Source organism: Cryphonectria parasitica (genome assembly GCF_011745365.1).
Source record: "Cryphonectria parasitica EP155 unplaced genomic scaffold M406scaffold_5, whole genome shotgun sequence".
Classification (NCBI taxonomy): domain Eukaryota; kingdom Fungi; phylum Ascomycota; class Sordariomycetes; order Diaporthales; family Cryphonectriaceae; genus Cryphonectria; species Cryphonectria parasitica.
The window spans coordinates 1,806,001-1,822,948 of record NW_024468913.1 but is presented as its reverse complement, the minus strand read 5'-3'; the positions used below and the strand labels follow the sequence as shown (position 1 = coordinate 1,822,948).

The following is a 16,948-nucleotide window of genomic DNA, read 5'->3' as shown; positions in this document are numbered from 1 at the left end:
ATGAACACACGCCACGATTATGGTCAGCCTGCCTGCTGTGGCTCGGCACTCACCCGCCACCACCTGCCAACCACGAGCAGCAGATGAGACCACGGGTTCCTCTTCTTACTCGGTTGGGCAGAAGGCGCGAGGGGCGGGAAGGTTACTACTTTGAGGCCATCGTCCTTCCTCGTTTGAAAGAGAATGAATGGCTGGAGTCGGCGCTTGGGCACCGCCAACCTCATTTGGCATAAACGCGATTTCGTCCCAAGATCCATCCCAACACACCACCTTCATTGGAAAATGTCGACCCCGTCCCTACTGCGTTTTGCACAACTTGCAACAATAAGCTTTGTTTTGCGGGCCGAAGAGTCATCGCAACTCTCGTTTGCACACACTGCTGGCTCTGATGATCATGGCACCAATTGTGCCCGGGTATACCTGGACGAGACTGTTTCAATCTCTCGAAACTGATTACGACGCTCTTTTTTTTTTATTGTTGAAGTTTACCCCTCGCAGTCCGGGCAGCAATCATCCTGCGTCCTAGTCACAGTATTTGCAAGTGTGTCAATACTTGCAAGGATGAGCCGAGCCGACACCCTCAACTATCGCTGGTCTGAAACGCCTCCTTATATTGTGCGGTCGCGGATGCAGAGACCAATGAAAAAGGAGTGTGTCACCTATGAAGCCTCTATCGATAAGGGGCAAGCCACTGTCATGCCCCCCTTATCTATATTCCTTGAGGTGTAAGAGGAGGGGAACCTGGACCGCGCTTGCCCACCATTTACAACGACACACGCTCGATCCCTAACTTGAAACAAGCTTCGATGATCGCTGGCATGCCGTGCATCCCTCATTCCAAGTGGCGATGAACGATCTACAGGAACACGTTTACTGGTGGCCAGCCTTGTAACGATCACTCCTCGAAACATTAAAAAGAAAGAAATAGAAGGGGGCGGGGGGAATCATCACTGACTCAGTGGGGGGAAAGTGGTAACGCGAGCGAAGTCATCTCGAAATGTTTGCTCATACAATAACTGTACTCCAGGTCCACAATTCTTGTTTCGCCAAACGCAACATTGAGGACCAACTTGATCATCTCAAAATGCCTGGGAAACACAGAAACGATCTGCTTTTCGCAAACCATGAGATGGACCGCTCGAGAACCAATTAATGCGTTTCACGCCACATCTCTTGCCGCCTGCTTATCGTGGGGTACCTTGCACTGGTGCTCAAGGGATCACGACTTCAAACCTATAACAACATGGGACACATTTCCGACAAAAACATGCCGTGGAGAAGATCCAGCTTTGAGATATACCCTGGGTACTTACTAGCAGTACCTAAATACTAGCCAGAGCCGATTTTGCCTGTCCCTTTGGACCCGGTCTCCTATATCTTGCGGGGGAAACGAAAGAAAATGTGAAGGGGAAAAAAACATGAAACGCCTGACATCCTGACTAGGTTTATTGCCTGGTGAGTGAATAAATCCAAAACTCCGTAACGCTGTCACAGCCTAGACCTGTCCCCGTCGCCTTTTCTGGCCCACAGAATTAAAGAGGAGGAGGAGGAGGAGGATGCGAAGTAAGATAGCAGCACGGCATCGCCATCCGTACACAGAGACTTCCGCTTGAATCTCTGAGAGAGAGAGTGCGTGTGTGTCTTTCTGTTCTACTCTGGTCCGCGCGACTCCTGTAACGACCAGGTCTGGTCCTCCTGACGATCAGTGATGGTTGTCGGCATGTATCTGCCGTTGTCGCGGTGCGGATAGCTCGGCATGGGACCCGGGTCGTATTTGTTGCTGCCGTCGTCGTCGTCCTCTCGGCGCCTCTTGCGATTCAGCAGAGGACTCAAGCTCACTGATCCATAATCCTGAAGCGGCTTGTTTGACTCGCTGATTGCTACTAGCCTATCGTCGCCATGGGACTGCGAGTAGTGGTTGTGGACCACATCGTCGTCCCAACCAGTCGCCGACTGGCCCAGATGCGGAGCAAGAGTCTCGTGGTGTGCCTGGCTGCTGGTGCCTACCTGGTGATCACTGCCGCTTTCCTGTCGTGCTCTCTTCAGCTCGATGCTCTCCCGCAGCGGATGCAGATACTGCCTCGAGTAGTGGTCAGGTGAGTGCATTCTGCGCTCCCTTGCCTCGGCTCGCAGCTGAGCAAAGGGATCATACGATTGTTGCAGCTGCTGCACATCCTCCTCAAACGAAGTCGTTCTGGCGTCGCATTCGCTGCCAGCCATCCCCTGGGCAACCATGGAGAGACTGTGGAGGGCGTGGTTGTCCCAGTCCAGGGCTACTGCGCTGTTGGTGTTGTGAGCAGTGGTGTTCAAGTTGGACCACTGATGGGCGCCAAACCCGGCCAGGTCAGTTGTCTCGCCAGGCAGGGTCGTGTCGCTCTCATTATCATCCGCCTCGTCATAAAACGTGCTATGTGTTGTGCCTGGAAGGAACGGGGCCGTGTACAAGCTGTCGGCCACGAAACTGGACTTGGCATCGACAGAGGTCACTGGCATATAGCCCATGTGCTCACCAGCGAGGCCTTGCGACTGCAGGAGACTGGTGGCGCCCTCAAAGGCATACGTGGAGGGGAGCGTGGCCGACGCAGGAGGGGTGACGAGACCATTGGAAAAGCTGCCATGAACGTGGATGGGGGACGGGCCATATGCTGCCATGGGCGACACTGGCATAGACGGTGGAGCGGAGTGGACACCTCCCGCCGAGGGAAGACCCCACACGGCGCTCATGTTCTCGGCCATCTGGCTGTTGAGAAGCTGTTGGTACGAAGGCGAGGGTGACATGACGCCGCGGTCGTTGTGAGGGGCAGCATCGAGAAGCATCCTCTCCTGGTGCACCGCAGAGAGGGGATCGACAGCTGACAGGAACCGCCACTGTGTGCCCGCAGGCGTCTCACACAGGTTGTTGTCCTTGTCGAAGAAGTGGATCGTGTTGAATGTCCACAGGATCACCGCCCTGCGCGTCCATGAAGGCTGCTCCAGCGAGCCGGCCGGCACGGGCGCGCTGGACCACAGCTCCTGGAACATGGCTGTGCCCCGCATCAAGTCCATCTGGGTGACGGTGTCCGACTCTGGCATCTCATCCTCCCTCCGCAGGCGGCCTGAGCCTCGTTTCTTGGGCACCAGATACCGTGGGAATTGCGCACACAGCCCCAGCGACTCAGCCCAGGTGTTGGCCGGGATCGGCACAAGCCACACACTGCTCATGTGCCTGTTGCGACAATCGCAGTGAGGATTGTCGTCGCCGCAGCCCCTCATGTGTGTCATCTCGTTCATCATGGCCTTCTCGTGCTTGGTCCTCACCATGCCCTCGCCCCGGGCCACCTCGCCCTTGCCAGAGGTGTTGCGCGCCAGCTCGACGGGCCGCTCCAGCCACGTCCGCACGCGCCAGTCGTGGCCCATCAGCCCGGGCTGCGCGACGCTGATCTTGAAGGGCCACTCGAAGCTGGTGCCCTCGGGCAGGGAGTGTACGCGGTGGACGTCGAACGTGACGTCGACGTGGATGATGTCGCACAGCTTGTTCACCGGCAGCGCGTGCGCGTTCTGCAGATTGTGCTGCTCCATGACCCCGCTGAGCATGGCGTGTAGGTCTGGGTGTTCCACCTCCCATTCGTCCAGGACCTCCCGCGCCGAGGACGACTCGGTCTGCTTGAGAGGCCACGCGTACTCGTGCAGAAGCTTGTGGCGGATATTGCGCACCTCGCGCTCGCGCTGCGTCCAGGGGCTCTCCTCTCCCACCGGAGGGTTGTTGAAGGCGTACCGGTGGGGGAAGTCCTCCCGGAACAGGAGCCCCTTGCGCGTATGGTACGTGTTAATGACGGTGTTTGTGCCGTGGGCTTGGCCCGTACCGTACACGCCACCGCTGTCGCTGCCGCCGTCTTCAGCCTCACAAAGGCCCTCCTTGGTGAGGATGGACTTCTTTGTGTCACAGCTGGAAGGGACCAGGGACGGCGAAGAGGAGGGCTGGTCGCGCAGCGACGTGTTGGCGACGTAGATCCAACAGGTGGACGGCCGAACCTGTACTTTCGTGTCCATAGCCAGAAGCTGCCGGAAATACTCATAGTTGGGCCGCACGGTGGGGAGTTGCTTGCGCTCCAGGGCCGTAAGCACTGGGTCTCCCTTGAAGGAGCGCTGGTCGGTATTCTCTTTATACCACCTGTTTGGGGCGGGCTGCTTGTTTTTGTCCTTGGAGCCTTCCTCCTTACCTTTGGAGAAGAGAAAGTTGTCTGCAGGTAGTGGATGATCAGTTTCTTGTTCGATGTGGCAGAGAAAGGTGTTACTTGGCAGAAAGAAGACGAAGAAAGAAAAAAAAAAAAAGTGAAAGCTATGTGAGTTCCAAGCAATATCCCTATACACTCATCATAACCTCAAAAAAGGCAAATCGTTGTGACACTCTCGTACAGTGAATCCCGACCACAATGAGAACAGGGTGAGATCCAAAACTTACAAGCCCAGTTGAGTCTAAAGAACCCTTTCAGAACCTGGATATGGCTCGACACCTGCTTCCGCTTCCGGTACATGTCGTGATACTTTCCCGGGTGCTCATCCGGGAGGTTCAGCGGGCGCCCATCCTTGCCGTGGAGCTCGCAGATCTTGCTGGGGCTCGTCCCCGGCGGCAATGTGGCCACCCACCGCAGCCAGATGTATTCCGAGATGATCATGTTGCGGCCGTGCTGCTTGCCGCCCATGTAGAACTTGCGGCGGCCCATATGGAGAATGAGCAGGAGGGCTTTGTGGCTTCATTGTCAGTTTTGTGCGTGTGTGTCTAACATCTCATACACTGAATACTAACTGCCTCTCTCTTTCTTCCTCTCTCTCTCTCTCTCTCTCTCTCTCTCTCTCTCTCTCTCTCTCTCTCTCCCTCTCCCCTTTTCCCTTGGTGGGCAAGATTGCAGGCCAGGGAGGGAGAGGGAGCCTGGTGGGGCCGTTGATGGAAGTAATCCAGGGAGGGAGAGGGACTCAAGGGAAGAAAAAAGAAAATCAAGAAAATCTCACCATCTAGAAACGCATGCTCGAGCACGTCCGGCCATACCTGCCGGTCCTTATCTTTCTGCTTGAGCCTGTATTGTGCAAATTCGGGACAGTCATAGATGGGGTTCCGGTTCCGCTTCTGCACAAGCTCATGGTACCGCCGCACCCTCAGCGAGGACGTCGACCCGGAAGCCGCCGCTGTCGATCCTGACCCAGCAGACGCTGCAGCTGCAGCTGCAGCAGGGTGCGGCGGCGCGTTGGACGCTAGGATTGGCGGCGCCGGAAGGGGACCCGTCAGGATGGAAAGAGAGGGCGTGGACGAGAGGGCTGGCGTGCAGGACCTCGAGATGGGCTGGAGAGAGGGCAGGGGATACTGGCCGGGAGGATACAGCGAGGGGACTTGGTGGTGGTGGTGGTGCTGGTGCTGGTGGTGATGATGCTGTTGCTGTTGCTGTTGCTGCTGCTGCTGCTGCTGCTGCTGCTGGGGCTGGTGCTGGGCATTGCCTGTCGACTCCTGGAGTGGCTGCCTCGTGCTGCTTGTGCTTCCGACCGTGCCATCGCTCAGACAGCCTGTGCTGGACGTGGAGCCCGAGGTGGAAGCAGCAGTGGAGGCACCGACGACGGTAGAAGTGGTTGTAGGAGGGACAGTGGTGCCGGTGTGTCCGCCATCATGCGAAATCAAGCTGGTCGTGTCACCACCATACTCCGCCGCCAGGGACTGGGTAGTAGGAACGGAGGAGGGAGGATAAGGTTGAGAAGACAAAACAGGTCGACGAGCATCCATAGCGTAAGATCTTTTTTTCTTCAGCTGATTCCTCGTGAGATATGCATACACACAGAGCCCATGCACGCTCCTCTTTTTTTTTTCTCTTTCTTTTTCCTATCGTTCAATCTTTAGGAATTCAAAAACATGAAAACGTCAGGATATTTGCTGTAAAGAATGAATAGTTGCTGTGATACGGGCAATACCACAAAATGCTATCGAAGCGTAAGGAACGTGAAGAAAGGAAGAAGAGAAGAAGGAATGACAATGGGGAGCTGGAAAGAATGTCGGCTGCGGGGGGGAAAGGAATTTCTCCTCCGTGGCGAGGAAAGCAGGCGAGTGTGAGAGTATAAGATACTTATTTCAGAAATAGTCCTGCTCACCTCCCTCCCACAGAGAGTGGACCTCTCGATCCGCTGGACAGTCTGCCTATCGTAGGGAGACAGACGGCTTCTACATTACCATGACGATAACATTGCTACAAAGGCCATCTGACCATTCGAGTTCCTCCCTCCCCCCTCCCCTTCACCCCTTCACACCCTCACCCCCTCTTGTCGTGCACCTAATCTGCACCAAGTTGTTCACTCCCTTCTGCGGGGAGACGGCTGCTGTAGTAGGGCTTGCCCTCATCAGGTAACGCATAGTCTCAAGGGCTGGGCAACGCCGAATTCTAGAAAACGCCACTGGTCTCGGTACTGCCATGCAGGTGAGATCTGCCAGTGAAGAAAACTATAGTATAGTACAGACACATCTTATGCGAAGGAACGTAGGGGAAATGATAGGTTGATGACAAGGGCCCTGATGAGGCTCGGAGGGGGGTTCCCTGTTTTCCCGACGTGTGAGGCATGCGAACAAGATTAGCTACAGACATCATTTTCCAAGCAGGAGAATTAAGCAGAGGGAGGGACGTTCCAATTGTTTGTTAGGGGAGGGTTTTGTTGGTTGGCGGGCTGAGCAAGGGATGGTGAGCAAGACACACGAGTCACAACCCACAAGTACGGAACGAATACCTCTAGTACTCGAGTCCAAGCATATTTCGGGATTGGCGTAGGACCCACGAGCCCCCAAAAAGGTTTATCAAGAGAGACCTCAGCCTTATGCGTCGTCCTCATTTTCATCCCCGATCTCAAATCTCTGTCTGGCCCCCTTCCCGGTGAGTTTCTGGACCGCAACCTTGTTGACCTGGCCCCCAATCTTCTTCTGCATCTTGGCGATTTCTTCTTCTGCATCAACCGCCTCAGCTTCAGCGTAATCCAACACGAGTCTGCGACCAAGTAAATGGGTATCTTTAAGAGACTTGATGCAGTTCTCTGCATCCCGTGGCGACTCGAACTCCGCAAACGCGAATCCTCGTCTGTTTATTCACATACGTTAGCAAAGTACTAAAAATGGCGCGTGTCTAGAGAGGAAAGGGAGCACCCATACGATGAGTTGCCAAATTTCTTTGGAATGCGGACGACTCTGAGCTTGCCATAAGTCCCGAGCAACCGCCGAAGATCAGTCTTGGACGCCTCGAATGCCAGGTTCTTGATGACAATCTTGGTTCTCTGGCCCTTTTTGGCCTTGTCCTCCCGGCGTCTCTCCTCGGCTGCGTCAAGCCCCTTGTGGGAAGCCTTGACTCCAAGAGTATGGCCATCCAGGACATAGCCGTCCATGACCTTCAGGGCAGCCTCAGCCTGTGCCTGGGAGCGGAAATGAACAAAACCAAACCCCATGCTCAGCACCTGGCCTGGCTTCTTGGGATCCAATTTTGTCTTTACTTGTGCGCGGACGAATCCGTCCAAAGACGTGAAAGCCTCGGCCAACTGAGCTGTTGTTGTGTCAAAATTCAAGTTTCTGACGTATAAGGACCCGGTCTCTCCGGTCTCCCCGTCATCCTCCCGCTCTAAGAGATCAGTAGCAGAGACTTTCTGTACGCCAGTGTGGCGATCTGTTTGGGTGTTTGTGATTGGTTGTTGATGATCTGCGAGCAGATCTGCAGGCGCCTTCTCGAGGAACAAGATCGAAGATCCCATACGCCTATAGGCTAGCTTCGCAAACGCCGTTCTGCACGCTACTGGCTGTGAGAATTGCACGATGGCAATGGTCTTACTGGGTGGCATCAGCACCTGGAGAACATTGCCGCCTGCGGCTTCCTCAAATAACTTCCGCAATTCCTCGAGTGTAGTGCCATAGGGGAAGTTCTTGACCAAAATCGCCGTATCTCCCTTCTTCTGGGATTTGAAGGCGTCAAGATTCACGCCGTGGGTGGCAAAGTAGCTCTTGGTATCTGTGATGATTTGTGTCTCGGCTACAGCCTGTTTCACAGCAGCATCGGTCGATGTAGGGTCGAGCAGCTCCGATTTGGACACGCCAAGCCGATCTGCTGTTGAGGCGAGCACGGCATCTTGGTTCATGTACAACGAATTCCAGTTGAAGGTACTCGTTGTTGCTTGAGCCTTCTTGCGCAGGAGATTTTGTTTCTTCAGCGGCAGCTGTGAAATGGCAAACTCATCCAACTGATGATCCTTCTTGGGCTGACCAGGAATGACATGGAGGAGGCGACCCTGAAAAGGTTTGCCATCGACATCCTGCAAGGCGGCGATGGCGGATTCTGGATCCGCAAAGGAAACGTGAGCAAATCCCTTACCTTGGCCAGAAGCAGCGACGGGAACATGGAGCTATGAGTAAAGTCAGCGGGAGACTTTCGGCAGCTTGTTTTCTCGAGTATGCAGAAGAAAAAAAAAACCAAGAAAAAACCATATCCCTATGTTCAGAAGAGCGAAGCATCTACTAAAATACTCGACCCAGGTTCTCATCAAATGCTTTGAGCATAAGCTGTCCCTATCTGGGGTTCATCACAACATGGGAGGACGAAAAGAAGTAGTGAGGAAGGGGAGACGGAGGGGGGGCTTACCTCTTCAACGTCGCCGTACTTGGAGAAATGGTCTCGGAGTTCAGCCTCAGTAACCTTGAAAGGTAGGTTCCGGACGAACAGCCTCGCTGTGCGACGGACTTGTTCTGTTGCACTGTCCCCATCTATTTGCACGGTGGCTGGCTCATCAGGCGATTCCGGCTCTGCGCCGGCATCAATCATACCGGTGTCTTCCGATGGCAGAATGCCAGTAGGCTCGGCAGGCTGTTGACTTGGACGCGATGCGACCGCGGCCAGAGCTGCTGGGTCATCAGGGTCAACCAGGTCGAGTAATCTGTTTGTGCGTGACCTCAACCAGTCATCATCCGTGGCGTCCGCTAGTCCTGGCTCTGGCTCCTTCATTGCGTCTTTAGCTGCTGGTTGCAAATCATTACCGGCAGAGCTGGGTGCTGCTGCTGCTGCTGGAGGCGCAGAGGGCACTGTGTGTTGCACATCCTCCTTCTGACGCTTCGATTTGTGAGTTGGGATTTCCTCGTATTCGTCGTCGCTCTCAGCTTCCACAGGTACGATTGGCAATACAACGTCCGCCTCTTCTGTAGGTTGCCCAAGTATACCCTCAAGTTTGCTAGAAGTCGTCTGACCCGGACGCATCACATCGAGGTACTCTCTCAGTTTGGGATCGGCTGGATCCAGTTCCTCTCTCTTCCTCTTCTTGCTGTCCGCCTCGATCTTGTTCTTCGCCTTTGGCTCGGGTTCTGGCGTGGGAAGCCGGCCCGCAACATGTTCGATCTTGTGTAGGGTGGGAAGGGTAGGGTCTGAGATGGGCCGGGCTGGCTCGACAGATATTTTAGACATGCGTATGTAAGACTTGTTGAAGTACTTGACGGCCTTGGCAGCCTCCTCGGGCGTCTTGTAGCCGACATAGCCAATCCTCCTCTTCGCAATCAACTTGACATCAGTAACTTGTCGACCGCCTGTCGAAAAGTGTTTCCGAAAGTCGGACTCATTGATAGTTGGGGGCAGGTTTTTGACGAACAGGCGCGACGACTCCATGGCTGCAGCGCAGAATTGACCAACAGATTGCGCGTTTATAGAACTGCAAGTCATACGGACATTTCTTCGTGATGCAGGTCGTAGTAGTTGAGTATTGGATGAAAATGGTTGTTGATGCAGATGGCATGAGAGGAAGAGAGAAAGAGAAAGAGCATGCGAGGAAGGTACCAAAACCACGACAGACGAGGCGTTCTGCCAGAAATTTTTCAGCGGGTCTTCAGCGAAGCAGGCGTAAGTGATTGGTAGCCCTGCTTAATGCAAGAGCGGCAGCCAGACCTCCCCTGCAAGTGCTTCCCGCACCCAAGGTTGCTTTTGCCTGCCGCACGTAGCCTCATTTTCAGGGGTCGTCATTTCGACTATCTTGTGTGGTGTTGCTTTAGCTTGTGCAACGCTGAGGCTGGTCCAAAACATTGATCCTACGATAAATAATAAGACGTTGACAACAACGCACAACGCCCACCACTTCTCTCTGTTGTTACATGCACAGTTGAACGTACTGTGCTCTTGCCAGCAATTCTAAGGTACGACATTTCCCCCTTCGATCCACTCGCGACTTGGCACGACATTAGTCTGCCGGCACTTGATCGAGCGTTTCTCTACCCATCTGTCTTCCTTTTCGACGTCACCTGGGCATGTCTGTGGTCTTCCTCTCCTTCGATTGCTCAACTGCTTAACATGGCCGATCTCAGCTCTACCGACTCCAAGGAACCCTTTACAGCCATGGTTGAAGCAAGCCCAACGTCTCCCGGAGCTGGGGAGAAGAAGCTCGTGCCTCAGATCAAGAGCGCTGATATGGTGAGAGCTCTCATTTGTTCGAGATGATACTGCCTGAGGCTGACGCTGGGTTTTCAGACGGAGGAGATGTCGCAGGAGGCTGTTGAAGTGGGTAAGTGGGCTCGTCAATCATTCCCGTACATGCAGTAGACCGTCCATTTGTTGACAAGGCTGGACAGCTCAGGAGGCCATGGCCAAGTTCACCATTGAGAAGGTACACCTCAACCAAGACCCTCGAGACATCCCGAATTCCCTCCAACCTTGGCTTAGTGCCCTCAGGCCCTCGCGAAGACGATACGCTTTTCTGCCCCAGGTCAGAACATACGATGGTTGACAAGAGCATGATCTTAGGACATTGCGCAACACATCAAGAAGACATTCGACGATCGGAAGGGTCCCACATGGCACTGCATCGTGGGCCGCAACTTTGGCAGCTTTGTCACTCATGGTATGCTTGTCTGCTGAGGCCTTACCTGCCAAACTTCTCCTCTACGCCTCATGGGCCTGTGCTTGAACAGCACTCGAGGTCTGGTTCTCATGAACAAAAGGGCTGACAGCGTGACAGAAACCAAGCACTTCATATACTTCTACCTTGGCCACTGCGCCATCCTTCTTTTCAAGACACAATAAAGAAGCTGGCGCACGAGACATCAGCTGTTTGGCAGAGCACATCTAGTAGAGCCAGTGCAGTTCTGGTCGACAGAGGTCCGTTTCGCGTGAGGATGAGGCCCATGATATGACCTGATGAACAATTTTGGAAGCACGGGAGCATGTCTTGTACGTTATACGGCCGGCCACCTTTGCCTTTTCTTCTTCTTGCCTTTGGATCTGGTCTGAGCAGCCGCTTCCTTTATTTTGGTTGTAATACCTTCATCATAATTCAGACTCGATACGTACTCAGCAAGCAGATAAATCCATTATCAGACTCCCCGTTCCTGTCGCGTTCCCGTCAAGTTTCATAACCGAAATTTGTTGTCTCAAACTGACACGTGGGATCGTGAACTGGGATCGCCGCGCGCAATGCTTCGGAATTCCTATCATCTCGGCAGGTCCACCTGTCTCAGAAGAAACCTCAAGGGAGCCTGGAAGTTGAACGATTCTTCGGTCGCCGTGAAAAGAGAAATCATGCAACAACTTAATTAATGTGTGCTTAACTGAACTCTTGGCATGATCATCATTGCAGCATCGATACTACTACGCTCCTCTACTCGCGATGCTAACAGGAAAGCTGGAGGCACTGGCGTGACTGGCCCCCTAAAACGGCAGGGCTCAAGGGGTACAGTGCTGACTGATCCACAACATGGCGCATAAATGTCCATAGACTTATAGCCAGTGCTCACATTTCGTTTGAGTGCAATTGGGTGGCAAGCTTGATGACCAGTGCGTTGTCTGTGAACCTGGAGGCAACACAGCACAGGTAGCAACGGCTTCTTATCGTGCGGTCTATGAAAAGTATATTTCTGCGGTCGCTCAGTAACGAAGTCCTGGGCGGCACACTAAAATGTGAAAAGCAGTACTGTAGTAATTGAAATGGCTGGAGCCGAGAATTCTTGCCGCAGATCTTCTCACAAACCAAGGCGCAGCATCGTCACCAAGAAATCATAGTAGTACAATCCCTCTATTTTCCCCCAGACCCACTGCGCTCTGGGGATGCGGGGGAGACCGTCACGTCAGGGCCTCCACCACTCCATCTTCGGCGGAGCCACCACCGAGGCACGACACTCTCATGCAGTAGATGCTTGGGTAGCATGCCTAGTCAGAGTCTCGAATCGGGAGTTTATTCTCCCGCTGGAAATAAGTCAATAGATCTTTGAAGATGAGATTCTGTTTGCTCACCCTCAATTCTTCCCTTATACATCAACACATGAAGGGATTATGAGTAGTGTTCGTCCTCGCCTCGCTGAGGCATCAACACCCTCAAGTTCTAGCACGCAGAATTGGGACCCTACCGAAGAGACACCTCTGATCATGCCGTCTAACTCGTCGCCGATAGCGGTGGTTTCCCCCAAAAGTATCTGGGGCAGTATTCAGGCTCACAGGCGGACCTATGTCCTCACCGCTGTGGCCTCCTTTGGAGGCATGCTTTTTGGGTGAGCTGCTGTGCTGTAATTTGCTCTTCTGGCTCGATCTTGGTAATCATTAACGGGACATAATAGTTGGGATACCGGTCTCATCGGAGGAGTCCTCACCATGAAGTCGTTTCAACACTCTTTCGATCTTGACTCCAAAAGCGCTTCGTATGCCAATCTGCAGGGCAACATCGTCTCTGTTCTTCAGGGAGGCTGTTTCTTTGGCGCCGCAGCTTCATTCTGGCTGAGCGATAAGATGTCAGGCCCTTTCTTTCTATCTCTCTTTCCCCTCTATCAGAACGACCTCTTTAGGTATACCGAGCTCTTATTAACTTTCCGCACAGCGGCCGCAAGTGGTCTCTCATCTTGGCCGACCTCGTCTTCCTGGCCGGCTCCATCATACAGACTTGTTGCGCCATCGGCACCACGAGCCTAGCTCAGCTCTACATCGGACGATTCATTGGTGGCTTTGGCGTGGGTCTCATTTCTGCTGTGGTGCCGACTTATATTGGCGAGAATGCGAATCGAGAGATCCGAGGGCGCTGCATTGGATGGTCTGTGACTCCCTGGCCCTCCCTCTACACGAGCTATACTAACATAGGGACATACAGTATGCAACTATTCAACGTCACTGGAATCATGATCTCTTACTTCATCAACTACGGCATTTCGAAACAGATCACTGACCCCAACAACTCGGCACAATGGCGCATCCCTTTCGCCCTGCAGATGCTACCGGGCCTACTGCTTCTCCTCGTCTCTTTCCAGAACGAATCTCCACGTTGGCTGGTCGAGAAGAACCGCATCTCACAGGCCAGGCGGGCACTGTCGCATGTTCGTGCTGTGCCGGAGGACGACCCTGCGCTGCGGGAGGAGCTGGATGAGATCGTCGCGGACTTTGAGGGCAAGGAGAAGTTATCCCTCGGCATGCAGGCCAGGGCAGCTTGCTCGAACAAGAAGATGTTTTACCAGGCCAGCCTCGGGGTGGTGCTTATGTTCTGGCAACAGTGGACCGGAACAAATAGCATCAACTACTACAGCCCGTAAGCAATTCCTCACTTGTCACCACTTTGTCTTTGTAGTGTACTGACCGATATTTGCCGCTGCAGACAAATCTTCGAAAGCGTGGGCCTGTCGAGCTCATCAGCAGGTCTTTTTGCCACAGGTATCTATGGCGTCGTGAAGGTGGTCTTTACCGCGCTTGCTTTGATGTTTGGTGTTGAGCAGGCCGGACGAAAGGTACGCTGCCTTCCACAGCTCCATGCTCAATAAGTACTTAAATTATGGTACACATGAGTTAGCTGACAATTGCCCCGTACCCATCTAGTGGTCTCTCATTTGCGGAGCTGCAGGCCAAGCCTTTGCAATGTTCTACATTGGGATCAACCAGGCCGTTCATCCCACTGACAAGTCGCTGTCGGGGAACAACATTTTCGCCATCATCTGCGTCTATCTCTTTGTTGTGTTCTACTCATTTGGTTGGGGTCCGATACCATTCATCTTGGCATCCGAGTGCTCTCCCAATCATGGTGTGTGATTTTCCTTTTGTTCAACAAACCTCCACGTTTTGACAATGTCTGACTTCTCACCCTCCCTTTCAGTGCGCTCCCTGGTCATGGCAGCCTCCCTCATGACACAATGGCTCTTCAACTTTGTCATCGCCAAGCTCACACCCATTATGCTCGCGGATATCACGTTCGGCACCTACCTGCTCTTCGGCGCGTGTTGTGCCCTGATGCTCGTGTACGCAGTGTTCTGCGTGCCAGAAACGAAAGGTGTTCCGCTGGAGAGCGTCGGCATACTCTTTGAAGGCAACATCGTTGCCGGTGCTACGAGGGATACCTGCTCCGGTGCTCGAGCGAGGAAGCTGCGGGAACAACACCTGGCAGCGCTGAGTTCCAGACGGGGGGTAGATAATGGGGGCAAGCTGGGTAATGAGGCTGAGCATTTCGAGGATGCGCCATGAGAGGCCGTTGGTTGCCTCGAGTCAGCCAACTTCAGTCTAGAATTCAATATCAAAAGTGTTTTTGCCAGGAATAGGGGATCATGGTTTAACATATAGGCATAACTGCAATGGGGGACAGGCGGCAATTTGATGATTCGATGTTGCAGCAGAGGGGCCAAGGGCGGGCTGGGGGTGCCTCGCCTCGTCCAAATTGTTTCGAAGCTGCAGATACAGCAGGTTGAGCGATAGCTTCCTAGATAAGTCAGTTCAACAATTGTCCTGTCACTTAGGAATCAAGGGCCGTGCACGTAGTGCAGCGGTCGAGGTGGTTAACTCCAAATCCCACTGCATTATAAGATACAGTCCCCTGGCTGCAATAGCCATTATAAGCAGCTGTATGTTCAATCCTAGCCTCTAGGAGCCTTTGATTCATTTTTGCACTTTTTTTTCCTTCTTTTTCCTCTTGATGGGTGCTGCTGTTATAGTTATCATTCCAACAAACGTCCTGGTTTTTTATCTAGCATTTACGATTCTCTAGCTTTTATTCTTAAGGGGGGTGATGTGCTTTCTTGCGAAGATGATGCTGTTGATGAACGCGTCGCGGTACACGTGCCCACAAAATCTAGGCAAGTCCTCCATTGGGACAATATGAACGATGCGTATTCCTGAGTGACATTAGTGTCGACGACGCCTACGGCCTTTGTGCATCGCTCTGAGCATTTTGGCAATTGGTATATTCGTTGACCTGCAGAAGTGTGGTTCATACTACTAAGTACATCTACAGCTTGACAATGGTAGAAATGTAGGATGTTTGTACATCACAGTTCCAAGCTTCTTCCAAACACACCTAACCAACATTTGACGTGGCTTGCTTCTTCGTCCTCGTCACCACCCCAATCATCTTGACCCGCAACAACGCTCTCCTCTAAGCAGACGAGCGGTGTCGACTTCGAGGCCATCTCTGTTCTGAAGGACGAGAGAAGCTTAATTGTGACGGCATCGCGCTGAGGGACCATGACCATGACCCTGGCGTCTGCGTCAAAAGCAAGCTGCTCATCAATAGCACCAGCCAGGAGACCGGGGTGCTCATCGTCGTAGAGCGGGTCAGCAACGATGATGATCTTGAAATGGTTCTTGGCATCGAACAGAACAGGATCAACTTCGTCTTCATCTCCACCCCAGGTCAGAGCACCTGCATCCAGACTGCCACCCCGCTCTTGTATCATGTCACGATTCTGACCGACATTATGAGCCAAATTGGGCATGATTTCCTGGAGATCGCTAAGGATGACATGTGTTCTCCAGATTGCTGCAGCCGCCAGCCCGAGAAGACCTGTCCCCGACCCAAGCTCCAAGACTGATGGCCTAGCCTGGCTGACCTTGTTGCCGAGCAGATGTGACAAGGAAGTCTCGCTGACGGTGTGTAACATTTGTGCAAGCACATAAGACGAGCCCCACGTCTTCAGTCCGAGGTTGTCACCAGTCAGAGGAGGTTCCCTAACGATGAGGTCAAAGGCCTCGTACCCGCCTCCCTCGAAGGGCCACCGTCGGGTGATCTCGCCCATGGCTAAGACAAGCAGGGTAAGTAAGTGGTCCTCCACGAACAACCCTGAAGAAAGTGGTTGAGCCTTACCGCTCCGTCCGCAGCGTTCTGAGAACCGTTTGCTAGCCTCCGTCCAGACAGCCTCCCTGTCCTCCTCATCATCTATCCACGCCAGCTCGCTCTTGATGATTGTGGACAAGTAAGCCGCAACTTCCCTTCGATGCTGCCCTGTGATGTCTTGCTGCTTGAGAACTTCAGCCCGAGAGACCTTGAGATTCCATATAGGAGGATCGACGCGGAGTTGTTGGAGGGACTCGATGAGTTCACCTGCGGCAGGCTTCTGCCAGACCTGAGGCAAGTCGAAAGCAGATACGGCCATGACTGGCTTTTCGACTTCACAGTGAAACTAGAATGATCAAGGCGGAGTGAGCCAGACAAAAAGAAGAAAGAAAAAACACAATGAACAAGAGTGATAACACCGCGCACTACCGTCAACGGCAGTGCTTCGAAAACACAGGCATCTTTGGTGTGAGTGAAGGCGACCTAGGTAAGTGTAAGTTTGATGAAAATTCTAAAGAGGAACGAACGTTGTCAGGATGGCAAAGCGTATCTATTTCTAGATGAATCTGGGGAAACCGGGGCAGCCTGACCAGCGATTTTTGTTATCTTATCACCAAGAGGGACCATACTTCCAAGCTGGGTGACCCCTGTCAGTACGCCACCTAGCAGGCGTCACCAGGCATTCTGATTGGCTGTGAAAGCTTGAGCCGCAGGCACACCGATTTATGACTCCAACATCAAAATTCAAGACGCGACTTTTTGCTTGTCTCTGTTTTCTCTTCTCTTCTTTTTTTTCCCCTTCAAGCGTCACCGCCCTCAACGCTACCCTTCTATGCTACAAACGGAGAGATCTGCGCAAGCACATCTCTCGACCCTTCGCGGCGTCAACCTGGCATGTGAGAAATTCGGAGTATGTCCCAAA

General features: G+C 53.2%; 5 protein-coding genes across 5 annotated transcripts; 2 read left to right on the top strand and 3 right to left on the bottom strand.

The window, feature by feature from the left end:
• Positions 1–1,291: 1,291 nt before the first annotated feature.
• On the bottom strand, positions 1,292–5,771 carry M406DRAFT_351786 (uncharacterized protein). The gene is made up of 3 exons (XM_040922648.1): positions 4,990–5,771; positions 4,442–4,723; positions 1,292–4,220 (listed from the first exon to the last, which is right to left on the bottom strand). The coding sequence occupies exons 1-3, from the start codon at positions 5,747–5,749 to the stop codon at positions 1,651–1,653; spliced, it is 3,612 nt and encodes a 1,203-aa protein (XP_040775520.1). The 5' UTR covers positions 5,750–5,771; the 3' UTR covers positions 1,292–1,650.
• A 1,052-nt stretch (positions 5,772–6,823) lies between these two features.
• Positions 6,824–9,635, bottom strand: M406DRAFT_258992 (RNA-binding domain-containing protein; the record flags this gene model as incomplete). The annotated part of the gene is made up of 4 exons (XM_040917267.1): positions 6,824–7,082; positions 7,154–7,593; positions 7,645–8,388; positions 8,625–9,635. 4 exons carry the CDS (start codon positions 9,633–9,635, stop codon positions 6,824–6,826), a joined length of 2,454 nt encoding a protein of 817 aa, XP_040775519.1.
• A 720-nt stretch (positions 9,636–10,355) lies between these two features.
• On the top strand, positions 10,356–11,331 carry M406DRAFT_291669 (uncharacterized protein; the record flags this gene model as incomplete). The annotated part of the gene is made up of 5 exons (XM_040918981.1): positions 10,356–10,430; positions 10,488–10,521; positions 10,589–10,623; positions 10,761–10,857; positions 10,975–11,331. 5 exons carry the CDS (start codon positions 10,356–10,358, stop codon positions 11,037–11,039), a joined length of 306 nt encoding a protein of 101 aa, XP_040775518.1. The 3' UTR covers positions 11,040–11,331.
• Positions 11,332–12,377: 1,046 nt separating this feature from the next.
• Positions 12,378–14,444, top strand: M406DRAFT_259790 (general substrate transporter; the record flags this gene model as incomplete). The annotated part of the gene is made up of 7 exons (XM_040917320.1): positions 12,378–12,499; positions 12,566–12,736; positions 12,823–13,032; positions 13,090–13,521; positions 13,588–13,717; positions 13,806–14,007; positions 14,080–14,444. The coding sequence occupies 7 exons, from the start codon at positions 12,378–12,380 to the stop codon at positions 14,442–14,444; spliced, it is 1,632 nt and encodes a 543-aa protein (XP_040775517.1).
• Positions 14,445–15,146: 702 nt separating this feature from the next.
• Positions 15,147–16,348, bottom strand: M406DRAFT_291666 (uncharacterized protein; the record flags this gene model as incomplete). Its single annotated transcript, XM_040918980.1, has 2 exons — positions 15,147–15,990; positions 16,057–16,348. The coding sequence occupies 2 exons, from the start codon at positions 16,343–16,345 to the stop codon at positions 15,242–15,244; spliced, it is 1,038 nt and encodes a 345-aa protein (XP_040775516.1). The 3' UTR covers positions 15,147–15,241.
• Positions 16,349–16,948: the final 600 nt, after the last annotated feature.